General features: G+C 60.9%; 2 protein-coding genes across 5 annotated transcripts; one reads left to right on the top strand and one right to left on the bottom strand.

Moving 5' to 3' along the window:
- Positions 1 to 711: 711 nt before the first annotated feature.
- SLC22A31 (solute carrier family 22 member 31) lies at positions 712 to 4,677 on the top strand. Of its 3 annotated transcripts, none has more exons than XM_077891156.1 (8): positions 712 to 1,958; positions 2,057 to 2,214; positions 2,513 to 2,681; positions 2,869 to 3,014; positions 3,097 to 3,211; positions 3,342 to 3,556; positions 3,892 to 4,003; positions 4,264 to 4,677. In XM_077891156.1, the coding sequence occupies exons 1-8, from the start codon at positions 1,729 to 1,731 to the stop codon at positions 4,571 to 4,573; spliced, it is 1,455 nt and encodes a 484-aa protein (XP_077747282.1). In that variant the 5' UTR covers positions 712 to 1,728; the 3' UTR covers positions 4,574 to 4,677. The 3 variants fall into 3 exon arrangements, with proteins under 3 accessions (XP_077747282.1, XP_077747284.1, XP_077747283.1); XM_077891158.1 differs by having other exon boundaries at positions 713 to 1,958; positions 2,561 to 2,681; XM_077891157.1 differs by having other exon boundaries at positions 713 to 1,958; positions 3,103 to 3,211.
- Positions 4,678 to 4,837: 160 nt separating this feature from the next.
- On the bottom strand, positions 4,838 to 23,800 carry CDH15 (cadherin 15). 2 transcript variants are annotated; one of them, XM_077891153.1, is made up of 14 exons: positions 23,671 to 23,800; positions 17,382 to 17,540; positions 17,022 to 17,177; positions 15,856 to 16,000; positions 11,153 to 11,313; positions 10,215 to 10,343; positions 9,578 to 9,763; positions 8,610 to 8,863; positions 7,727 to 7,869; positions 7,327 to 7,563; positions 6,896 to 7,135; positions 6,623 to 6,759; positions 6,283 to 6,438; positions 4,838 to 5,384 (listed from the first exon to the last, which is right to left on the bottom strand). In XM_077891153.1, exons 1-14 carry the CDS (start codon positions 23,710 to 23,712, stop codon positions 5,184 to 5,186), a joined length of 2,346 nt encoding a protein of 781 aa, XP_077747279.1. In that variant the 5' UTR covers positions 23,713 to 23,800; the 3' UTR covers positions 4,838 to 5,183. The 2 variants fall into 2 exon arrangements, with proteins under 2 accessions (XP_077747279.1, XP_077747280.1); XM_077891154.1 differs by lacking the exon at positions 17,382 to 17,540 and having other exon boundaries at positions 23,671 to 23,799.
- Between the last annotated feature and the right edge of the window lie 350 nt (positions 23,801 to 24,150).

Raw genomic sequence — 24,150 nt, 5'->3', positions numbered from 1 at the left:
CCGCGCCCCGGCCACGCCCCCCGCACGAGGACGCCCCGGCCACGCCCCCGCACGAGGGCCCCGCCCCTTCTGCCCCAAGCCCCGCCCCCGCCCCGGCCCCCGCACGGAGAAGCCCCGCCGGCCACGCCCCAGGGCCACTCCCGGCGTCCACCTGGCCGCGCTGGACGCCACCTCCGCCACCTCCGCCACCTCCGCCACCCCCGCGGCCTGGACGAGGTTGCCGTGGGCCTCCTCCGGCCCGCCCCGCCCGGCCCCGCCCCGCCCCGCCCCTACCCTGCCTCCCAGGCCCCGCCCCCGCGCCCTTCCCACGCTGACCCAGGTCGGCCGAGCGCACGGACGCCCGTGGAGCGGGAGCCCCTGGTGGCGCGCTCCGGCCGGGCCCGGCGTGTGCTGGCCGCCGCCTCGTGGCTGCCGTGCGTGGCCCTGGGGCTGGCGCTGGGCTCGGAGCCGCTGCTCACCGCGCCGCCCGCCCACCACTGCCGGCCGGACCTCGCGCTGCTGCCCCCCGCGCTGCGCGCCCTCCGCGGACCCGCGCTGCTGGCCGCCAGTGTCCCCCGCCTGGGCCCCTCGGGCGCCCTGAGCCCCTGCCTGCTGCTGCGCTACCCCAACGGGACCCGGCCCTGCACGCGCGGCTGGCACTACGCGCTGCCCGCCGCCGGCCTACTGCGGAGCCCCGTGACCCAGGTGCAACCCCGACGCGCGAGCGCGCCCCTCCCCCGCCCCCCTGCTCCCCTGCGCTGGGGCTGGGGGCTCTCTGCTGGGCTCGTGCTTGGGGGTCAGAGGATGTGGCAAAGGCCCAGGTAGGGCGGCCCCAGGCCTAAGGGCAGAGCCTACTGCCCGAGGACTGCCAGGGCGGGCAGGAAGAGGAGTTCCGCGGAAGGTATGAGCCGATAGGGCCACCACTTCAGTGCCGCCGACCTCTTGAGTAAGCTCTGGCTTTGGGCTATGTAGGTGTCGGGTGTAGGTGTCGGCTCCTGAGACAGGGCTTTGAGGCAAGGTAGCCAGTAGAGATCCATTTGGGAAAAGCAGACCTTCCACCTGAGGGGTAACCGAGGGGCACGCAGGGGTCTGGGTGGGAAGAGATGGGGAGGGGGCCGTTGGAACCTCGCAGGCCCCTCTCCCTCTCATTGTGCCCTTGGGCTGGACCTGCCGGCTCTGCCCCTTCCTGGCCTCTGCCCCACAGCCTGACTGACCCAGGGTGCACAGGGTTGCTGCATCCCTGCCCAGAGCCCTGAAACTGGTTGGGGTGCTTTTCCTCCATCCCATTGTCTCTGCACCTGCCCTCTTGTTGGAGGACTGATTCGTCAGCATGCCACCAGCTTTCACAAGCATTCGGTTTTTAACGTAAACATACTCTGACCTAGTAGCGTTTAAGACAATATGTTAGATTTGGGGAGAAGGCGCAGAAACCAGGAAGGGAGGATGGGGAAGTGCACAACTGAGATCAGGCGCCTCAGGAAAAGCAGGTGAGCACAGCCCTGCAGCTTCCTCTGGGAGTCATTCTTGAAGGAGTGAGGTGGGGGCAAGGCCGGGAGGCCCTGGGCACAGCTTAGACCACTCAGGTGTCACCTGTGCGGGAGTGGGACCCTATGCAGAGAAATAGCAGACTTGGGTCTCCATGGGGTGTCCTGAGACCCCTGTCACCCCCTCTGGGGGCTCAGACCAGCACTTGTTCACATCGCAGCATCAGAAGAATATGCCATGTGACCTTGAGCAAGTCCTTCCCCCATGCCTCAGTTCCCCCGTCTCCAGAGAGGACTTGACCTATCCAGCCCTGGTAGCCTGACATTCTGGGAACTGCAGCAAGGGGAGGGTGGTCCTCCTCAGCCAACAGGTGACTGGCGTCCCCCACAGTGGAACCTCGTGTGTGAGGATGGCTGGAAGGTACCACTGGAGCAGATGAGCCACCTCCTAGGCTGGCTGCTGGGCTGCGTCCTGCTGGGCACGGGCTGTGACTGGTGAGTCCTGCCCAGCCGCGCTCCTGTCAAGGCTCCAGGGTCTGGGTAGATCCCCGAGCTGTCCTGACCTCATCCGCACGTGTCCCCTGCTGCCCCAGGTTTGGACGTCGGCCTGTGTTCGTGGCCTCCCTGGTGCTGGCCACGGGCCTGGGGGTCAGTGAGGCCCTGGCTGCCAGCTTTCCTGCCCTGCTGGCTCTGAGGCTGCTGCACGGGGCGGGGGGCTTGGCAGGCTTTTCCCTTGCCCTCTACGTGGCTCGTGAGTACCACAGGGTGCTTCTGGGGCCAGCTCCTCGGGCCAGGCCTCCTCCTCAGCACAGCTGCAGGGCCAGTCAGGTGGTGTGGGAGGCCCCTCTGGCACTCACTGAGGGCCCTTCTTGAGAGGGCGGGAGGGGCACTCTGTTCTGGGAGCTCTGCTGTCGACCGGGATTTCCGGTCACTGGAGGAGGCAGTACCTGGGGTTGGCCTCAGACACCATAGGTTAGGGACTAGTCCCCCACAGCCCTGGACAGGGCGGCTCTCCCGAGGGGCCTCGGTCTCAGGCTGTTTCTGCCCAGGCTTGGAGCTGTGTGACCCCCCCAACCGCCTGGTACTCTCCGCGGCAGCTGGCCTCTTCTCGGTGCTGGGCACTCTGCTGCTGCCGGGCCTAGCCCTGCTCGCACAGGACTGGCGCCTTCTGCAGGGGCTGAGCGCCCTGGTAACGGGACTCTTGCTGCTCTTTTGGGGGTGAGTATGGTGGTAGGTAGTTCAGTAACACTTCCCCGTGCAACTTTGTACAGCACCGGCATGTGGGTATGGGGCAGGAGAGCCATGGCTTGTCCTCACCCCCTGGGTCCTGGGAGGGGGCACTGATCCCTGGCCCCTGCCGTCCTTGCACAGAGGACCCATGAGCATCTTCACCCCACACTTGCAGGTTCCCAGCCCTGTTCCCTGAGTCTCCCTGCTGGCTGCTGGCCACAGGACAGCCAGCCCGAGCCAGGAGGATCCTGTGGCATTTGGCAGAAGCTGGGGGTGAGGACCCCGAGGACAGCCCGGAGGAGGAGAGCTCCCTGGCTACAGGTAAGGCTCCAGCCAGGAGAGGGGAGACCTGGGTCCTGGAGGAGGGTCAGCCCCTCATATGAGCTCCTTCCTGTCCCCGGAGCCACAGAACTGGACATGCTGGGTGCAGGGAGCCCTCAGCCCCAGTACCACTCCATCCTGGAGCTCTGGCACACCTGTGTCGCCTGGAGAGATGGACTCATCCTGGGCTTCAGTTCGTGAGGACGGGAGGGCATGGGTGGGTGGGCTGACGGTGTCTGAGCCTTCCTTCCAGGGTGGGTCTTTGGTCTCTGGAGTCCCCTGTCCTGGTTGGGCCATCACTCTGCCCTCCCTCCCCCTCCCTCTCAGGCTGATCTGTGGGGGCATCAGAGCCAGCTTCCTGCACAGCCTGACCCCGAGGGAGCCCGCCTTCTACCAGCCCTACTTCCTGGGCGCTGGCCTGGAGGCTGTAGCCACCTTGTTGCTGCTGCTCATGGGGGACCGCTGGGGGCGATGCCCGGTCCTATTGCTGGGCACCCTGGTCATGGGCCTGGCATCCCTGCTGCTCCTTGCTGGGACCCAGTGTGAGTGTGGGGCCCTGCAGGCTGCGGAGGTCTGACTGGTGGGGGCGGGGGACGGGTCCTGGGATCGGCCCCTTCCTGGGCCCCCAAGAGAGGCACAGAGTGCTGGGATAAAACTGTGCTTCTTACCCCATTCATGTCCCCACTGTGAAGCTGGAGAAACTGACACCCAAAGAGTTAAAGTGCCCAGAGGCTCCTCCGGAAGGGGCTCCATATAAGGGTCTGGTTCAGGTCGGTGGCAGCTGAATGCCTGACCCCTGTCCCCCCAGCACAGGGTGCAGTGTAGGGCTGGGAGACTAGGCCCCTGGGCAGCGTGGGAGCCTTCTCCTTGTCCCCAGACTTGCCAGGCTGGACTGTGGTGTCCCTCTCTGTCCTGGGCCTCCTGGCCTCCCAGGCCATGTCTGCACTCAGTAGCCTCTTAGCGGCAGAGGTGCTCCCCACCGTCATCAGGTAAGCTGCTGGCTGCCGGGCCAGCCCCCTTCCCAGCTTGGCCCAGCACACCCAGGTGGCCTGGGGGACACTAGTCACAGAGGGGAGCAGGGGAGCAGAGGAGCAGAGATCCCAGGGAAAAGCAGGTTTCTGATTTCCAGGTGGGGGAGGAGAACTTTTTTCCACACACACTTTAAAGTTTGCTCTTCCTGGAGCCCCCAGCCTTGCCCCCCTGTCCCAGGGCATCCCTGGCAAGCCCCCCATGGCACCCTCTCCCATAGGGGGGCCGGGCTGGGCCTCGTGCTGGGGGCTGGCTTCCTGGGCCAGGCAGCTGCCCCCCTGGCCGACCTGCACGGCCGGCACGGCTTCTTCCTGCACCACGTAGTCTTTGCGTCCTTTGCCGTCCTCGCCCTGCTGTGCATCCTGCTGCTGCCTGAGAGCCAGGGCCACCCACTGCCTGCGTCACTGCAGGACGCTGACCGCCTGTCCCTGCTCCACGGGGGCCACCCCTGCCGGGCCCCCCTGGACCACCTGCCACTGCTGCCAGCCTCCCACCAGCTGGCAGGGACGCTATGGGACCAGGAGGGCTGACCGGGAGCCAGGGCCATGGAGGGGGCTCCCCCACCCCCGCTGGCGGCCGCTGCTCCTCAGGGAGCACCCACCACCCACTGTGGAGGATAAAAGCATCCATGGAACTTGGTATCCTCACTGCTGCTTCCCTCAGGCCGCACCCCCGGGGCCCACCCCCAGCCAGGGCATCCACAGCCTGGCCACCATCCCCAGCCCATGGGGTCGGGCCACCACTGCAGACAGTAGTGGGAGGAGCTGGGCTCTGCAGGTCACCACCACCCACACTGGAGAGAAGAGCAGGTTTTTAATGCTGGTGAGGAAGGGCCGATTCCTTTCACAGGAAGGTGAGGTCGGTGTGAGCGGGAGGCAGCAGAGAGCTGGGTCATCTGGTTCTCCCGTCTGCTCCTGCCCTCCAGGCTGTGAGGCCCTGCCTGGACTCCGTCCTCCCCCACAGAAGCGGGCTGCCTGGACGGGGCCCTCGGGCCGCCTCTGCCAAGTCAGCTGGGCCTCACGGCTGCCGCCCAGGAAATGACGGCTGCCCTGTGTGTCCAGGGCTGTGCCCTCAGCAAGTAGGGGAGGCGCAGATCTGCAGCAGAAAGGCCCCCCGCTTCCGTGGCCCTCAGTCCAGCCCTCATGGGGGCCCGTACAGGTCAGCCAGCCGGGCGAAGCGGGGACCCCAGTCCCAGAGGCAGCTGTAGTCTTGATCCTCATCCCCCAGGCTGGACAGGATGGAGCTCAGTGTTCCTGCCACAGAACCGTCCCCCTCATAGTCATAGATGAGAGCGGTGTCATAGGGTGGAACGCTGGGGTCACTGTCTGCCACCTCCAAGCCCTGTGGAGAGGCCCGGGGAGCTCAGACCCCTGCACACACCCCCTGGGTACCCTCCACCTCTCAGGTTATAACACAGGTCAAGCTCAGCCCCAGGCACGGACACGGACCCTAAAAATGGAGGGGCCCTCGGATAGGCAGAGGAGGGCTGAGGGCTGACCAGGAGGAGACCCTGCCCAGGGTGTGGATTTGAAGAGAAATTTTCCTCTGGGTGGCTCTCCTGCCTTAGGGCTGGGACACCAAGACCCCCAGCATTCCATCTGTGTGAGACTACCTGCTTTTTCCCTTTTCAAGATTTGGTCAATGGTTCTGTCCCCACCCTCTCTGCACTGTCCCTCACAGGGTCACACATGCTCCTGCGCTGACCTGCATCTGGGCTTGCCACAGTCCAGGCATCTCTCTCTGAACCACTGCACCCACTCTGCCAGCGAGTGTGGCAGGTGATATAGTGACAGGTGCCCATGTGTTCTCCTACAGCCCACCCAATTGGGTTTCATGTGTTCTGGGCATCTCTTGTGTTGAGTGCAGGAACTCCTTGATGCTGAGTCCTGACAAACCATGGGGTGCCTAGATTCGACAGGCAGCAGCACCCCCAGCCCCAGGGTACCTCAGCTCAACCAGGCCCAGCACAATCTGCTGCAGGGATAGGCAGCTTCCTCTTCTCCCAGGGCTTTGTGTCTGTGGTCTCCTCACCTCCCCAGCCTCACTCAGCCCTCAGATCCTCCCGAGCCCCACAGCAGCTCAGCCAGGGTCCCCAGCACTGGACCCGCTCTCCATCAATGGTGCATGTCCCGAGGGTCCAGTGAGGTGTGCACACAGGTGGTACCTACCACATGCACAACAAGGGCTACAGCATGTCCCCCTGCCGCCACCCCTCTCTGTGCACTCCAGGAGCACCTACATCATTGATGAAGTCAGCAATATTAGCAGGGCTGCTGGGCAGCACGCGGGCGGCCTGGGGGCACCCTCGGCTGAACGGGGCATCTCGGCGCACTGGTGGCCGGCACAGAGCTGCCAGCTCTGTCGGGTGGCGCAGCTGGTTGATGTCATAGGCATCCTGGAGACGAAGGAGGTGGCATTCAGCTCCAATCAGTCACCAGGTGGGTGGGGGGTGCCTGGCAGGGAGGACCTAGGAGGACCTGCAGGCCAGCGGGGGCCCTGCCCCTCCTCCTGGAGCACGGCCCACAGGCTGGGATCCTTGGGGACCCTCCCGACCACCTCCCCCCACACCCTCCCTTCACCTGGTCCTCCTCTCCGCCCCCTTGCTCATCGTAGTTGAGGATGTTGTCCCGCAGATCATCCTGCAGCCCATGCAGAAATCCCTTGTCGCCAGACTGCTGCCGGGACCTTGCAACGAGGGCCACTGGCAGGGCCAGCACTGAGGGGGGGAGGGGGTGGACAGGAGGAGGTGGGTGCTTGGCCATTGAGCTGAGGCTGGACTCGGGGCTGGGGGTGGGGCGGGGCGGCGAGGGGCGAGGCCAGAGCCCAGCAGGTGTCTGCACGCAGGCACTCACGGAGGAGCAGGATGACACTGGCCAGCACGATGACCAGGGCACCTAGGCTGATGCCCGCGCCCCCTGCCCGCCGGGCAGTGGCCCCCGGCAGACAAGCACCATCCTTGCCACAGCGGCACACCGTCACGTTCAGGGGCTGCTCACGCTGCTGGGGCGGCTGCCCTGAGTCTCGGAGCAACAGGCTGAGGCGGTGCAGACCCTCCCGGACCTGGTGTCGCAGCCGCAGCTGCGCGTGGCTCACTGCAGAGGGCGCTCGAGGTCAGCAGGGGGCTCTGGGGCCTCAGTCTCCCCATCTGCTCACTGGGAGTACAAATTCCCACCCTGCCAGAGAATGCCCTGCAGTGGGAACCAGCAGGACCACAGTGTTGAGTCGCTGCCCCCCCGCCCCATCTCAGGTCTGGGCCCTCAGGAGTGTGGTTGGGGGAACTCACCATTAATCTGGCTGAGGCTCCAGTTCTGGGTAAGCTCTGGGACTCGGGGACTCAGCTGAAAGTGGAAGGGGGCCCCGTGGGGGGGCAGGTCCTCATCTGTGGCCCCCAGGAGAAGGCCAGAGCCCTGACCTGGCTCGCTGCACACGCTACCAGATCGGAGGGACAGCTCAGGGGCATGGTCATTGACCTCCAGGATCTCAACGGACAGGGTCCCAGTGGCCGTCCGGGGTGGGGAGGCTGCGGGCAGGACAGGCCTGGTGGACTCCTTGCTCTGCGAGAGCAGACCGCCCACCCTAGATGTCCGCCCCTGGGAGTGCATAGCTCTCAGCCCTGGGCATTGACAGGGGTGCCCAGCCTGAGCCAGGGAGCCCGGGAGCCCGGGCACAGGCTTGGCCCTCACCATCGTCGCAAGCCAGGATAATGGCCCTGTACCAGCCGTCCTTGAGGAAAGGTGATGCTGGGCTGAGCACTCGCTGGGTCTGGACCCGACCCGTGGCTCTGTCCACTTGCAGCCAGTCCTCTGGGTCGTAGTCCTTGGAGTAGCTATTGGCCAAGGAGGGGACAGAGTGGCCCTGAGCTTACACAGGACCCCTGAGGGTGTGGGCACACTTACACACGTGAGCATACCCATGGACACATATAGTACACTCACACACATTCCTCACACTTGCATATACAATGCACACACATACGTCCTCCACATGCATTTACACACACATCCCACACATATGCATGCACACCTGTGCATTCTCCACTTGCACACGTGTGCACCTCTGACACTAGTGTCCCAACTGCCTTGAGCTGGTGTTTTCTGTCTCAATTGACAGATAAAGAGACTGAGGCCTGGGGCCAGGACCTCAGGACCCCATGGTCACTCAGTGCCACAGCACAACCTTTCAACACATGGACACCATGGAGACAGACACGGGTGCACAAGGGCAGGGCCAGGGGGTGAAATCCGAACTGTGAACAGCTAGCCCCATGGGATCATCAGCTCAGCAGGATGGGCAGAGCTGGGTACTCAGAGGCTAGCTAGGACAGATGGGTGTCATGAGCATGTGCCAGCTAGAGCCTAGCCCTGCTGTGTGGCACAAGTTCACCCCAACATGCACACATGCATGGACCCTCAGGGGTGCACACAGGCAGATGAGCCCTCTGCCCACTGGCCAGAGTACTGATGGGAACCCCCAACTGTGCTCCTGGATCTGGCTGGGAAATAGACAAATGGGCCTGTAGCTCCCTCCCTCCTACCCCTGGGGCCCCCAACCCCGAGGGTCCCCCACCTGAGCCTCTGCAGCTGCTCTGTGTCAGGGTCTTGGGCAGAGAAGGTGGCCACGGGGGTTCCGGGGAGCACCCCCTCTGGCAGGCTGGTCCGCAATGGGTTCTCCTGGAACACGGGAGCCTCGTTGACATCCTGCACCCGTACGCTGACCCTGGCCTGGCCCCGCTCAGCCCTGGGGGCAGCTGCCTGTAAGGGGGCCTCGTTCTGCACTGCCACTCTGAGGTCGTACTGCTCACAACTCTCGTAGTCCAGGGGCTGGAGAGGGAGAAGCAGAGGGGGAAGTCCTCAGGACTAGGACCCCCAGAGGCAGCCACGGGGCAAGGTGAGGCCCCCACAAGAGTACACTACCCCTGTGTCTCTTCTTTCCCTTCTACTTTTCAGCTCTGGAAAATAAAAATGATTCAGGACCAAAAGGCACAAAGAATTATGTAAAAACGATAAATACTCATCATTCAAACTGAGTTTGTTAGGTATTGCATCATCAACTCTATGTGTCACTTGGTCAGGTGGTCCTCCCAGTGACTCGAGCAGCGCTTATCCGGGTGTTGTGGAGAAGGTGTTTGATAGTGGGGTTAAATTAGCCTCTATAATCAGCTGACTTTAAATAAAGATTATCCCAGCTGACCCCAGTGAGTCCCGTGCGTAGCCCAAAGTCACCGAGCAGACCTGAAACTTCCTGAGGACAGAGGATTTTGCAGACTGCTGGCCAGCCCTGCAATAAAGCTCTTCATGCTTCAGTATCTGAATATACCTGTGTCCCTGTGCATGTGCAGGTTCCTCCCCCAGGCTGACACAGGTGTGCTCTGTATCTACACACATCGCCACCCGAAGAGGCACAGCTCCACAAACAACACACAGGCTATGGGTGTGCCAGGGGTCCGTGTGGCCTGAGCCTAGAGCCCCAGCACTGCCGGCTCCCCCAGCATCCAGTTCTTTCCAAGGATGCCCCACACGGGGTCCCCCACTCACCTTCACCACTGACAGCACGCCCTCATTGGTCTTAGGGTCCGTGCGGATAGTGAACTGTCCATTGGGATCGCCCTCTAGGATGGTGAACCTGGCTGCCCAGTTGGGGGATCCTGGCAGGTCCCTGTCCTGCACCTCGAGCCGCCCCACGTCCACTCCGCTGACAGCTTCGGTGACCTCCATGAAGAACTGTGGGAGCCCAGACCTCATTACTGCCGGGGCTGTCGGGGGCAGGGAGACAGTCCCGCGAGGAGATGCCCTCCCTCGCCCTGTCTCACCCACTAGGAGCCTCCTGGCCTTGTCTCCTGGTGAGTCACAGCCCCCTCTGTGGGCTCAGCTGAATGCCAGGCACCCTGTGTACTGCCTTTGGGAGGGGAGGGCCGACTGCTCCCTCCCACATGGCAGGGGTGCAGGGAAGACTCCCTCTTGCTGCCCAAGGGCCACAGAGGGGTCCCCCGGGGCTGATCTCCCAGCTTCTCGTGCTGTTTATGTGCTCACGAGCAACTACTCTAACTTGGGCTCCTTCTGCAAAACTCCTAACCTCCCACCCCTCCACAAAGTCCCTTGTCCCTGCCAGGAATCTGAGGAAGGGCGGGCAGTCCCCAGCAGGGGCCAGCAGGGCTGTGCATGGTGGCAGCACCTCATCCTGGGTGAACCCGGGTGCATTATCATTGACATCCTCCAGAGTGATGATGGCCGAGGCCGTGGCAGTGAGGCCGTCTCCAGACATGTCCGCTACCTGCAGGGTCAGATTATACACGGCGACCACCTGGGGGCACAGCAACATGCAGTCAGGGAACCGGGGCACCTGAGGGCCTGGGGAGGGCAAGGAGACACCACCTTTGGGCGCAGCCCTCCCAGGCTCTCTGGGTCTAACGACACCACCACCAACCCCAGGCTCTGCTCCAGCCCAAAGTGGGTAAGAGGTCAGTGACGAGGGTGGACAGGATTCATGCAGCACTTCCTGCATGCTTATCCGGGTGCTGGACACTGAGGGGCACTGACAAGCTGGGTCCCTGCCCTGTGGAGCCATACCCAGTGGCAGAGAGGGAGGCAGACCAATGAAGACCACCCAATGCAGCAAGTGACCAGACAGAGCCATGGAGGGGGCCACAGGGAAACCAAGGAGGGATTCCCTGAGGTGCTGCAGCTGCACAAAAGCCTGGCAGTGAGGGGCAGCAGGGGTCCCGACAGAGGAAGACTGCAGAAGGGTGGCCATTACCGCAGAACATAACTGGTCACTATGGAGCCACTCACATAGCCCGACCCAAGGCCAAGAAGCCCAAAGGGGTTGGCATCACAGGGATGGCCCTTCAGTGCCTCCCTGGACCTCACCGCACAGCCAGCCATGAGGCAGAGCGGTGCCAGGCTGGGTATGTGCCCAAAGCCATCATGTGTGTCTATAGCAAGGGGGGGTGCCCTCGACTTCGGAGGCCGGGCGGAGCCTGGGAAGAGGGTCCCAACTGGAGATGAGCTGCCCCCATTGGGGCCTAGGGGACTAACAAGGGCAGAGACAGGCCGACGTGACAGTGGCTGCCCTGGCCCCCAGCACGTGTGCCAGCGTATTGGCAGCCTAACCTCCCGGTCCAGGCCCACTTGCACGGTGCGTATGTCCCCTGTGTGCTCATCGATGCTAAACAGCTGGGGACTGCCCTGCTCCAAGATGGAGTACCGCAGCGCTGCGTTGTCTGTTTCCGGGTCATCAGCATCTGTGGCTTCAGCCCTGGTCACGTAGGTGCCTGGTGAGGACAGGGACAAGCAGGGATGGTGCACACGGGTGCCAGCCCCCTCAGATGTGTCTCACAGCTCCCCCATGCAGCCTGTACACCCTTGAACCTTTTGCCTCATGCTATGTGGAGGAGGCAGGGGTGCCTGACAGATGTGTAATCGAGAGCTAACACCTGTGCCCCCAGACGTGGAGACAGCCTGGTGGGCTGGGAGCCCAATGTGGGGCTCAATCCTATGACCCTGAGATCATGACCTAAGCCGAAATCAAGAGCTGGATGCCTGACTGAGCTGCCCAGAGACCCCAGGAGACTTAATATTGTTAAATGTCAGCACCACCCAAAGTGATCTACAGAATCAATGCAATCTCTATCAAGATCCCAAGGACATTTCTTTTGCATAAGTAGAAAAATCATTCTAAAATTCACATAGAATCTCAAGGAAACCCAAATAAAACAATCTTGAGAAAGAACAAAACTAGAAGACTCATACTTTCTGATTTCAAACCTCACTCCAAATGTACAGTGATCAAAACAATGTGCTGTGGCTATGAAGACAGACACACAGACCAGTGGGATAGAGAATCTGGGGAAAAGCCCACACACGTGTGGTCAAATAATTTTTGGCAAAGGGTGCCAAGACCATTCAAGGGGGATAGGACCGTCTTTTCAATAAATGGTGCCGGAAGACGGGCAGCCCCAGTGGTACAGGAGTTTAGCGCCACCTGCAGCTTGTGATCCTGGAGACCCGGGATGGAGTCCCACGTCAGGCTTCCTGTATGGAGCCTGCTTCTCCCTCTGCCTGTGTCTCTGCCCCTCTCTCTCTGTCTCTATGAATAAATAAAATCTTAAAAAAACAAAAAAAACAAAAAAACAAATGGTGCTGGAAGAGCTGGATGTCCATGTGGCAAAGAATGAGGCTGGACCCCAACCTCACACCATATACACAAATTACCTCAAAGTAGGTCAAAGACCTAAATGCAAGACCTAAAACTGTAAAACTCTTGGAAGAAAACAGGGCAAATGTTTCACAACACTGGATTCGGTAATGGATTTTCGGATATGACACCCAAGGTACGGGCCCCCAAAATGACACACTGGCCTCATGAATGTTTTCAAATGCTGTGCAGCAGAAACACCCCTGACCAGGTAAAAAGGCAAACCAGAATGGGAGAAAATATCTGCAAATCATGTACCTGTGAAGGAATATCCAGGGTGTCCAGAGAACCCATAAAACTCAACAACAAAAACACGACACAATTTTAAAATGGGCAAAGGCCCTAAAGAGACATTTCTCCAAATAAAATATACAAATGGCCAACAAGAACGTGAAGAGATGCTCCATATCAGTCATCCTGAGGGAAACACAAACCAAAACAACAAGAAGACATCAGCTCACGGCTGTTACGATGACTACTATAAAAAAATCCAGAAAATCAACATTGGCAAGGATGTGGAGAGGCCAGGACCCTGTGCATCACTGGTTGCATGTGAGATGGTGCAGCTGGCGTGGAGACAGTGTGGCTGTCACTCACAGAATCACCGTATGACCCAGCAGCTCCTCTCTGGGTTCATCTCACTCACATTCATAACATTATTCATGTGAAAGCAAAGTATCCACCTACAAGGTAGGTTAAATGTGGTCCCTCCACATAATGGAATAGCATTCAGCTTTAAGAAGGAACGACATCCTCACATGTGCTACCCCATGGACAGACCTGGAGGACACTCATGACCAGTGAAGTCAGACCAGTCACAGAAGGACAAATGCTCCATGATTCCATTGATGAGGTCCTGAGACAGATTTACAGAGGTGGAAAGTAGATGGGAGAAGCCAGGGGCTGGGGAAGGGGAGGGAGCGTTGGGATTTAACGGGACAGGGTTTCTATTTGGAAAGAAGGAGAGCTATGGGGATGGGTAGTGGGGACGGCTACACAACATTAGGAATGTATTTAATATCCCGAACTGTCTCCTTAAAGATGGTTGGGATGGTTTGTACGTATGTTAGCAAAACAAAATTTTGTTGAAAACAAAATATCAGCGTCCTAAATGCCTAATAGGTAAGTGCCCACTGCAGATGGAGGGGAATGCAATGGTGCGGGGGCTTCGGAGGTGGACAAGGAACATAGTCCCGACCTCATGATGGGAACGAGCGGGTGGTGCACAATATCATGCTTATTCTGAGCTTGTCATATTGGCAAGGGCACAGGGTAACCCAATAAACTGAAATCCAGGATGTGTCCAGTCCCTAAGGAGAGGCGGCCATAAAGAGGCTTCAGCTTTTGGTGGAGTGGAGCAGGCAGACAGCAGGTGGAATCGGGTCAGATGGTCTAAGGCTGAGTGTGGACAAGCCTGACAGCTCACGGTCCCAGGAGCCCCCACAGAGGGGCTATGCCTGTGCTCAGCTCTTCCCCACCAGCCCCGAAGCACTCACATACAGGCTGGGGCAGGAGGACCAGACCCCACAGATGCTCTGGGCGATGGTGGGGGCTGGGAGAGGAGGGTAGGGCGCTGCTCCAAGTTGGAGGGACAGAACCCTGATGCAGCCGCACTGAAAAGGCTCAGGTGCTTGGGAGGTCCTACACCCAGGAGCCCATGCTCCGACCACACGGCAGTGGCCACGCCAGGAGGGGGCATGGCTACTTGGTTACTCGGGTGGCAGTACCAACAGGCCCCAGGCAGCTGCACTAATGCAGCAGCAGAGGCCAGGCCAGCCCAGCTGCAGACTAGACCACTTCCAGCACCCGCCAGCCAGCACTCCCAGACGTTTACCACGTCCCTCCCTCTCTCCTGTGCTATCACACACAGAAGATGGGGAGGAAATGAATCCATCCTCAACGATCCAGTGGCCAAGAAACCAGGTCTGTGGCCAGTCAGATGCTGGGGCCACCACCTAGCAGCATGCTGAAAGAACGGGTCAGGGTGTGGGGGCCTCTCCTGAGATGGTGGATGACGCTCGGGAAAGATGGGGACTCAAGAAGGGAGACCTGAGAGGAGTATGAAGGCAGCGCTCTAACTGGCAGCACGTGTCCACAATAACTTCCTGACTGACGGTTACACCATGTCCAAGTTCTTAGGGCCCATTCTGAGAGCGTAGGGTGTGCAACCTGCACTCCAGAAAGGAAAGAGGCCGGAAGGAAGGAGAAAAAAGTTTAAAGCAAACATGATAAACCTCACATCTCTGTTGCAATTCTTTGCAGCTTTTTTGCAAGTCTCAAATAATGTCAAAATAAAAAGTAGTAGAGTGCCTGGGTGGCGCAGTCGGTGAAGTGCCCGACTCCTGGTTCCAGTTCAGGTGGCAATTTCGATCGAGGTCCCAGGATCCAGCCTGAGTGGGCTCAGCCCAGAGTCTTAGGACAGCCTCTTCCTCACCCTCTCCCTCTCCTTCTCCACCTCGTGCTCGCACAAACTCTCTCTTTAAAATAAGTCTTGGGCAGCCTGGGTGGCTCAGTGGTTTAGCGCTGCCTTCAGCCCAGGGTGTGATCCTGGAGCCCCGGGATCGAGTCCCGAGTCCCACGTCGGGCTCCCTGCATGGAGCCTGCTTCTCCCTCTGCCTGTGTCTCTGCCCCTCCCTCTCTCTCTCTGTCTCTCATGAATAAATTAGTAAAATCTTTTTTAAAAAGTCTTTTAAGGGATCCCTGGGTGGCGCAGCGGTTTAGCGCCTGCCTTTGACCCAGGGCGCGATCCTGGAGACCCGGGATCGAATCCCACGTCAGGCTCCCGGTGCATGGAGCCTGCTTCTCTCTCTGCCTGTGTCTCTGCCTCTCTCTCTCTGTGTCTATCATGAATAAATAAATAAAATCTTTAAAAAAAAAAAAAAAAAAAAAAAAATAAAAAGTCTTTTAAAAAAAAGAAGTTAAAAAAATAAGATTGTCACTTTAAATCTCAAAACACGAAAAATGAGGTGAAATAAAAGATATCCAGGCAGCCAAGCAGGAGCCCACCTCCCCGAGTCCAAGCTCCAAGCCTCAGGTGTGCAGCTTGCCTGGGACTTGACCAGACGGGAGTAGGAAGGAAAGAGGGAGGAAACCACCAGGTAGAAGGAGGTCAGACCAGCAAGGCCATCCTGTGAAGACCCATGAAAGAGGGAAGGTTGTGTGTTCTTTGCAATCAAGATGTAGGACTGAGAAGCAAGGAGCGGGGTGACTGCTAAGGGGGTGCATTTCCCTTTGAAGGGACAAAGTGCCCTGGAACCCAACAGAGGGGCTGGCTAGAGCACCAGCATGCGCCAAATCCACGGAGCAGTTCCTTTCCTGTGGTGCTTTCACCTCCGTGCGAGCAGCAGCATCTGCGCCCCAGCTCTGCCATCCCCCCATCCTCTCACTGCGATTTGGAAGACACTGGGGTTTAAAATCCATAGTGAAACGGGAAGTGACTCGAGTTGACTCTTGTGCAAAGTCCCTTCTCCCGGAGTCTGTTTGCTTATTTTCAGAGTATTTGAAGGATTACAGAGAAGTCTTGAAGGGAACCCTGGACCCTCTGACCAACTCAGAGCCCCTTTGCTAAGGCCCCCCCGCCCCCCAGCCTGTGGGCGCTGGCAGTCCAGCTCTGCCTCACCTGGCACGGCACCTTCCAGCACCCGGCCCATGAATGCCTCCTGCCGGAAGACAGGCCGGTTGTCATTCTGATCCACAACCACGATCTCCAGGTCCGTAGGCTCCTCTAGGGTGGCTCCTCCGAGGTCCAGAGCAAAGGCCCTTAACTAGCCAAGCAGAGGGCAAGGGCTGGTGCTGTGCTGCCCAGATCCTGATGGCTCCCCTGGGCTATGCACAGGGACAGTGCAGACTTGGTGTCCCGCTGGGAAAACCCACTTAACCCGGAGAAACGGCATGTGGATGGCAGATGAGACCTCCCGGAATACAGCCTGCTTCCCACAGCGGGCGGCGGGCAGCCACCCGCCTCCCCTCTTGCCGGTGGGCAGCTCACAGCAGTGCCTTATGAGAGGGGAAAGGCACTCTCACTGGCGCTCCTGCTCCCTCCCTTCTGCTAATTGGTTTGGGCTCCTCTGGAAACTTAATACATGAAACTTAAAATTAAACCACTTCCCACCCTCTTGGAGAGCGGGTGCGGTGTCATTTCCAGGTAAAATCATGATCTCTGCTAACTCTGCGTAAGACTGTTCTGCAGGAAGATTTAGAGCACAGGAGAAGCAAAGTCTGAAGCCCCCTCCCCCAGGACTAGGTGGAAGCAGTTCCCGAGAGGCTGTTGGGGAGGGTGGATTACTCTCAGGGGAACTCACGGGAGTCCACTGCCCTCCGCAGCCTCTCCAGCAGCCTGGGTCTTAATCTCCCTCCCCACCAGCCTTGTTTCACACCTCACAGGCCTACAAGGGGCGGGTCCTCTGCCACCTTCCCCTGAGAATCCAGGTACAGCTGCCACTGAGAGTGGCCATCCGGTGGGATCCTCCACAACACCCCATTCCCACCCAATGCAGCCAGGCGGGTAGAACTGGTGGAGGCAGTGAAGACCTCACCATTGTCTGTAGGCTGCCCCATCTGGCCTCCTCTGGCAAGACCAAGCCCCATCTCCTTGTGGCCTCAGCTTGTTCACACTCATCTGTTAAATGGGTATGTAACTCTGAACACCTTTGGGCTGCAGGTCCTGTCCCAAATCCCCGTGCCTACCTCCCAAAGGACACGTGGCCCAATGCCCCAACCCTAGGATAGGAGCCTGGGAGAAGGAGGCTCCCAGCTTCCTGCACCCCTCCCTCCAGTGGGCCCCACCCTGAAGCGGTCTGTCTTCTCCCGATCCAGCATGGCGTTCAGGAACACCTTCCCGGTGAACTTGTCAATGGAGAACACGCCCTGGGGCTCCTCATCCACGCCGGGCCCCTGGATGCTGTAGATGACACTGCCCAGTGGCTGCTTGTCCGATTTGATCTGTGAGGGCAGGAAGCAGGCTAGGGGAGGTGCCCCCAAAGGCCAGGGCCCCTCTCCTCTTCCTGGCCTCCCCTCCCCCAGCTGGGGTGGGGGCAGCCAGACCCTCAGCCCAGACAGTGTGCCTGTTCTACAGCCCACACCTCCGGGAACCCAGTGGGGACAGCCCAGCCGCTGCTGTGCCTGTGAAGCCCCGCGGCCCCTCACCTGCACCAGGGGATACGGGAGGCGCTTGTGGTTCTCGGATACGCTGATGGGGGGGATGACCCAGGCTCTCCGCACACGGCCGGACACCACTGCCCGGTGCCAGGGGTATAGGGTACTGAGCCTCCTCCGCCCAGGGACCCCTAGTGAAGGGCCCAGGCTCTACAACAAAGGCAGAGACAGCTGTCAGTCACACAGCATGCAACCCCGTGTGCCAGGCCTCAGAGGAGCCAACCACCTGGACCTTGGCCCCATGGGCGCCCTGAGCTCACTCACAGTCATGGGAGCCCCCAATACCTTGGGTCTGTCTCCTGTCCCCTGCTGGGAGATGCCTCAGGCCCGTGAATGTTTGCTGATGGGCTGGGAGGAACGCAGCACCCCTCTCCTCAGGTGGCCCACGGGAGGCTACACCAGGGCTTGGGGAGCACACAGTGCTCAGGAGCAGAGGGAAGCAGAGTGACAAGCAAGGCAGCCACTGGGAACAGGAGCAGGGGAAAGGGAGCTCCTGGGTCCGGAGGCTGGGGGGGGGCTCCCTTCCCCTTCCTCATCTGGACCTGGGTGGGTGGGGAAGGGGAAGTGACAAGCAGCCACAGAGACCCCCTCATGGCTTCCATTCCCAAGGGCTGGTCAAGGCAACCAGGCCAAGGTTTTTGTCTGCAGAGAGGGGACGGGCCACCTGTGCGGGAGGGTGTGGGGTTCACACTGTGAAGCTTCCAGGAGGCAGGCATTTCTGGAGGATCTACAGGGGTCCCCAGGGGCAGTCCCCACATGGCTTCCCCCACCCCCCACTGTTCCATGGGAATGAAGACTCAGCTCTGATGTCCAGGGGGTCAGCAACAGGCAGAGTTCTCAGGACGGCTTATGACACGGGGACTGGACAATAAAGCCAGGGACTACCCCCCCCCCCCGCTATTCTCTGACCCATGGAGCAATACTCTGGCTCCTGAACCCCAGAAACCTCAGGCCCCAGGCTTGCTCCTCCCTCCTCTCCACTCGCCCAGGGAACTGAGCTGCCCTGCTTGATGCAGTCTGCCCAAGTAGTGGTGCCTGGGGGGCATGCTGCAGCAGCTCTCTTCTCTACCCTGGGGGCAGGGTGGGGGGCTTGCAGACACTCCCTGGCCCTTCCCTGGGCCAGGCTGTGGGCTCAGAACCAGGGCCATTGAGGAGCATGACAGGAGGAGGGCACCTCCTTGAGACCCACTGCCTTATGAGGGTCCCTGTGGTGACGACAGATAGTACCACCCTCACAGCTCAGATGGAAGACCGAGGCCTGGAAAAAGCACCCAACCCACCCCTCAATTAAGGGCAGAGCTGGCAGCAGCCCCTCAAGCACATCCCCAGTTTCCTGGGATGGCCTTGGTTTAAACATGGGGTCTCTGTACCAGGATCCTCAACAGGGCGCTGGCAGGTCTGAGTGGGCTTGGGGTAGGGTCTGGGGGAGGGTGCTTGGTCACCTGCTGGACCCAGCTGGCTCTGGCTGCAGGAGAATGTGAGCAATGCTCCCTCCAAGGCTGCTCATGCCCACCCCCACAACACTGCATTTGCAGCTGCCCCCGCCCTGCCCCTCCCCAAGCCCAAGCACGGGCAGGCCAGCTGGCAGCAGGCAGAGGGGACACCACCCCAGACACCCGCCCTTGGTACTCTGATGGCCATAGAAGCTCTCTGGCCCCACACAGGGTCTCCAGGCCCCTGGGCCCTTCTGGAGGGGGGGCTCCCTCCTAGCTAAGGTGGAGAGGGTGGCTCCCAGGGCACCTCTGAGCGGGGCATGCTCCCTGGCTGCCCTTTCAATGTCCTGAGCTCACCCCCAGCCGCTTCCCTAAGCCACACAGTCCACAGAGCGATGAGCAGGGATGGGGTGGCCTAGTGGCCAGAGGCGGCAGCATCAGCAACTAGTGAAGGGGGTGCTTTGGGGTGGGATGGGCAGGGGCAGGGAGGAGGTGCCTGTGTGTGCCCCACTGCCTGCACTCTTCTCCCCAGCCTCCCAGCACCCAGTCGGCTTTGTGCTCCATGCCCAAGGCTGGTGTACTTTGTGGACACAACAGCAAGAACGTGCAAGTGACCACTGCTCTTTCCTTCTAGTCTCAGGCCATCTTCTCCCTCCTGGAATCCTCCTCTGCCTTCTCATCTGAAATCCCAGGGGCATTTACCTCACAGGGGCCTGGGATCCAGGTAGCTGTGAACTGAACTTGGTTTACAAAAAGGACAGAGGTCCTGGCCGGGCCCCCAGGCCATGCACAGCCTGACAGATGGCAGCGCTGGTCCCAAGCCTGCCTCGGGCAGTGGGGGCTTCTTGCCAAAATCATGGAGTACAAACCACTTCCAGGTCAGCATGGTGTTCCCACCAGATGGAGACCTGCTGGCCTTGGTCTTCATGCTATTGCTTCCTGAGTACCCTGAGGACAGCATGGAGCCTGTATCCTTTCTGGTCCCCTCCCCTGGCCCTCAGCCCTCAAGCCCCTAGGAATGGGAGGTGGCACTCATTTCAGTTCCCCAGAGCAGGGCTCAGAGAGGCCGAGCCATTCTACTCAAGCCCATACAGCCAGAGAGCACAGGAGCCGGGGCCACAGGGAACCAGCATCTGAACCTCTATTGCTCTTAAGGAAGCGCAGCCGCAGCGTGGAGGAGATGGGAATGCAGAGAAGTGGGGCAGGTGGGCAGAGGACAGTCTGCAGACAGCCCTTGATCTCAGACCCTTGGGGGAACAGAAAGGGACACTCTCCCCCCTGTCCAGCCCACTATAGAGCCTCTGGCTGCCTCCCACCCTGGCCTCAGCCAATAGCCTTGGCTGACATTCCAGGATGCCCGCCAGTGTGGTGTGGGGCCAGTGTGGTCATGGCAGAGCCTGGGAGTCCCGGGTCCCAGTCTGTCCACGGCCCAAGTTCAGGAGGTCAGCAGAAGCCACAGAGCCTTGGCAGTGGCCCCCAGCCCAGATCAGAGGCTGCGGTGGGTGGGGTGGTTGGGCTGGGCCGCAGCCCACTTCCGGCTGTCCGGGGTATTGCTCAGCTAGTCTCTGCCCTCCTACCATCCCCTTCCCAGAAGACGTGGCTGGCTGGGGGAGGCCTGGAGCCGCCTGGGGGATCATGGGACATCTGGTTCCAGGACAAAGCCAGCTCACACAGACCCCTGGGATATGGGCAACGAAATCCATCAAGGAAAACACCATGGAGTGGACCTGGGCTCACCTGTGCCGCCCACCCTTGCTGTACCTCAAGTTGGGCCAGAACCCATGGACATCATGGGCACACTTTCCCAAAACAATGCCCAATGACACCCCCATGCTCATCCTCGGCCTTCCTCTTAACCACGAACCCGAGAAGGTAGTGTGCAAGCCCTAGAAATGCTGGGGCCACCGTCCCCTCACTGGGGCCCGCCCCAGCCCCAACACCCAACCCCAATGGCTCCTGAGCAATAAAGCTCCCACCCCCTCCGCAGGAACCTGTTCTGCTTGTGTGCGGCCAACACAGCTCTCTGCTTCTCTCCACCAGCCCCTGGCGGGTTCAGAAAAAGGAATTAGAAGGGACAGCCTAGTCTCCCACGAGCCAGGAAGAAGGTGGGATGCTCACCTGCCCTGGGTGGCCACCCCGGGTACAGAAGCTGCCGACTGGGGAGGCTGGGTATAAACCGAGGAGCTCCTGCTCTATCTCCTGGCACTGCGGGCCCCTGCGGCTCCTTAGCACCGCCGGGATGCAGACGGCAGCCCAAAGCCTGAGCTTGGGTGGACATTCATGTCTGTAGCCCCAGCTGCTGCTGTGTCATGACTGAAGGCGAGGAAGGGAACATTTTCTATCGCCCTGTCGGGGGTAGCTGGCAAATCTTACAAAATACAGCTGCAGAAAGGGGTTCGAGGGACACGTTCTTGGGTTAATTCTACACTGCGTGTGCGGAGGCCCATCCAACACAGCTTCCGGCTCTGGGTTTCTGGGGTTCTAGGAACCAGGTGGGAGGCCTGTAGCCCGGTGGAACACCGTGGGTGGGGTCTGCACTCCCCACCAGCTTCCCAGGCCGGAGCCCCTTCCCCCCAGGCTGGAATCCGGACCACCCCGTTCCTGGACGGCCTGGCAGGCATCAGGCATGCCAGGAACGGACCCAGCTGTTCCCCTGGTCCCCGGTGGCCCCAGCATCCCCCTGCAGCTGCTGTTCCCAAGGAGGGGGGTGTGGGGCGAAGCAACGGGGCAAGTGGAAGGAGCAGCTGTGTGGCCAGTCTGCTCCCCCCGCTGCAGGGGCTCAGCACAGTGGTCCAGGAGCCACTGCCCTCTGCTGCTTGGGTTACCATCACACTACCATGGGGACCGTGACCCCTCTCAGTACTGGCAGACGTGGCCTCAGCCTCCGTCTGCTGCTGATTTCCTGTTCTAGGTCCTGTCCCAATCGCCCTGAGGGGTCTCCACACTTGGCAGAGTTGGGGGTGGGGTGGGGAACAGCTACTGCTTCATCTTCCTTCCAGGCTTGGATCCCCTCCCATAGGGCATGGGCTTGCCCTGAATCATCCCTGCTCCCCCATCCCTCTACCACTCTCAGGTGGGGTGGGGGCCCAGGGGGTAGGCCTGGCTGGCTGCAGGGACACTGTGGGCCTGGGGAGGGAGCCACCAGAGACCAGCCACCAGAGACCAGCTCTGAAAGGACACACTCAACTCATGGGCTGAGATTTTAAGGGGACACAGGCAAAGCCACCCGAAGCAACAGATCAATGCAGGGTCCTGGCCCTGGCCCCCAACCAGGGCAGAGACAGCTCTGCCATGCCCAGGCTGGCCTGCCTTGGGGGCTCACAGAGGTGGAGGAAGGGGTATCCAAGAGCAGCCATCAGCGGCCATGTGACTTGACTGGAGAGGACAAAAGTGTGAAAGCTGAGCCGGGTGGGGGAGGGGTGGGCAGGGTCCTGACACACACCTATTTCAGGGGTCTGGAGAAGCTCTCCTTGCACTGGCGCTAATCTGAGCCACACAGAGTGCAAGACCCCAGGGGCCAAGCCCCATTAGCCAATCCCCCCAATTCCATAAAGCCTGTGTATGTCCCTGTGTGTGTGGTCACTCTGTAATAGCCCCAAGGAAGGGAGAGGAATCTGGGAGGGGGCTCCTCTCTCCCTGCAGCAGAGCTCTCCTGGGACCTGGTGAAAGGTGAACACCCCAAACCCAAAGAGGCAGCTCTCCAGGAGCAGGATGGGGGTGGACTGCTGCTCCTACACTAAGTGGGGAGGGGGCATGAGAGGTGTGCAGCCTTCTGGAATGGTCCCCAATGTGTGTGGGGGGGCATAGGGCCCTGTGCGGGGGGAGGCCAGAAGACCCCTGTACGGTGTGGCCTCCAGTAGAGAGCTGGAGGAGTGCAGGCTGGGGCAGCCAGGCTGTGCTAAGCCAGCTGGACATGGGCAGCCCAGGCCCAGGCAGGCCACTGTGGGAGGGCAGGGGAGGCTGAAGGCAGGGGTGGAGGTGACTGGAGCTGTGGGCAGGGGTTCCAGCTGGCTTCCAGCCATAGCTTTTTGAGAGTCGGGGGCAGGGTGTCAAGAAGCCCCCAGAGTGGGCGCCGGGAAACTTGGTTCTCCTTGCCAGTGTCTGGCACTGTAGGAGCCATCACCTGGGGGCATGCACAGGCTCAGCCCTCATGCTCATTACCCGCCAAGCGTGGGAGAACTAAGCTCCTGTGTTCTGCACAGTGGCCCCTGGCCTATGACCCTGACTCAGCCCTGTCTCCGAAGGCACAGCCTAGTGCTTGGTCCAAAGGGCCACCTTGGCCCAGAGTGTAAGACATGCCCCCCCCCCCAGGGGGTGCCCATGGTGGGGAGGAGGGCAGCTGCCTGGGCTTCCTCCTACCCACCCACTCCCACATCAGAAGGACCAGGGAACCGGGCACAGGCCAGGATTGTGGGGGTGGCAGGCCGTAAGTGCCAGGGGCCTGGCTCCAGAGCACCCCCAAGGGACAGAGGGTTCCAGCGCTGCCGCTGCTGGCGGGCACAGGGTGGGGTGTCTCAGTTCTGCCAAGGCTGACCAGGGTCATATGCCAGCTCAACAGGGGTGTCCCTAGAGAAAGCGGTCTGCAGGCTCCTGGCGGGGGGTTGGGGGTGCTCCTGTTGCTCCCCTCTCCCTGGCAGGGTGGACAGCCGCTCCTCGGGGAAAGGGTCGGCTGGTGGGCTCCCCATGCAGTCCAGGCGGGGCGGCCGCGGGACCCAAAGCGCCCTGCAAAGAGCTGCCCACCGGGCACCACCTATGGCTACTCCGCGCACGGGGCTCCCGGAGCGTCCCGCTGGAAGACACCGACCCGACGGGGCAGGGGGCAGGCGACCCGCGGCCAGACGCCTTACCTGGGCCAGCAGCCCGAGGGCGAGCAGGAGCGCGACGTCCATGGGCGAGCGGAGCAGAACCGAGTGTCCGGCGGGCGGCCTCCTGCTCGGACACAACCCGGGCTGAGTGACAGCACAAGTGTGCGGGCGGCGGGGGGTGGGGGGAGCAAGTGAGTGACAGCACGTGTGCTCCGGGGGCGGGGCCTGGGCTGAGCGGCAGCTCGGGGGCGCGTTGGGGGCGGGGCCTGGGCTGAGCGACAGCTCGGGGGCGCGTTGGGGGCGGGGCCTGGGCTGAGCGACAGCACGGATGCGGCGGGGCAGGCGGGGCGAAGGGCGGGGCCTGGGCCGAGCGGCAGCACGAGTGCGGGGGTGGAGCAGGGGCGAGGGGCGGGGCCCGCGGTTGAGTGACAGCACTGCGTGGGGGAGTAGGAGGCGGAGTCAAGGGCGGGGCCTGGGCCACGGAATGGGGGGTGCCAAGGGCGGGACCTGGGATGAGCGACA

The sequence above is a fragment of the Canis aureus genome, chromosome 3 (assembly GCF_053574225.1).
Source record: "Canis aureus isolate CA01 chromosome 3, VMU_Caureus_v.1.0, whole genome shotgun sequence".
Lineage (NCBI taxonomy): Eukaryota > Metazoa > Chordata > Mammalia > Carnivora > Canidae > Canis > Canis aureus.
Note: the sequence above shows the minus strand (reverse complement) of the source record. Positions and strands in the feature narration are given on the sequence as shown.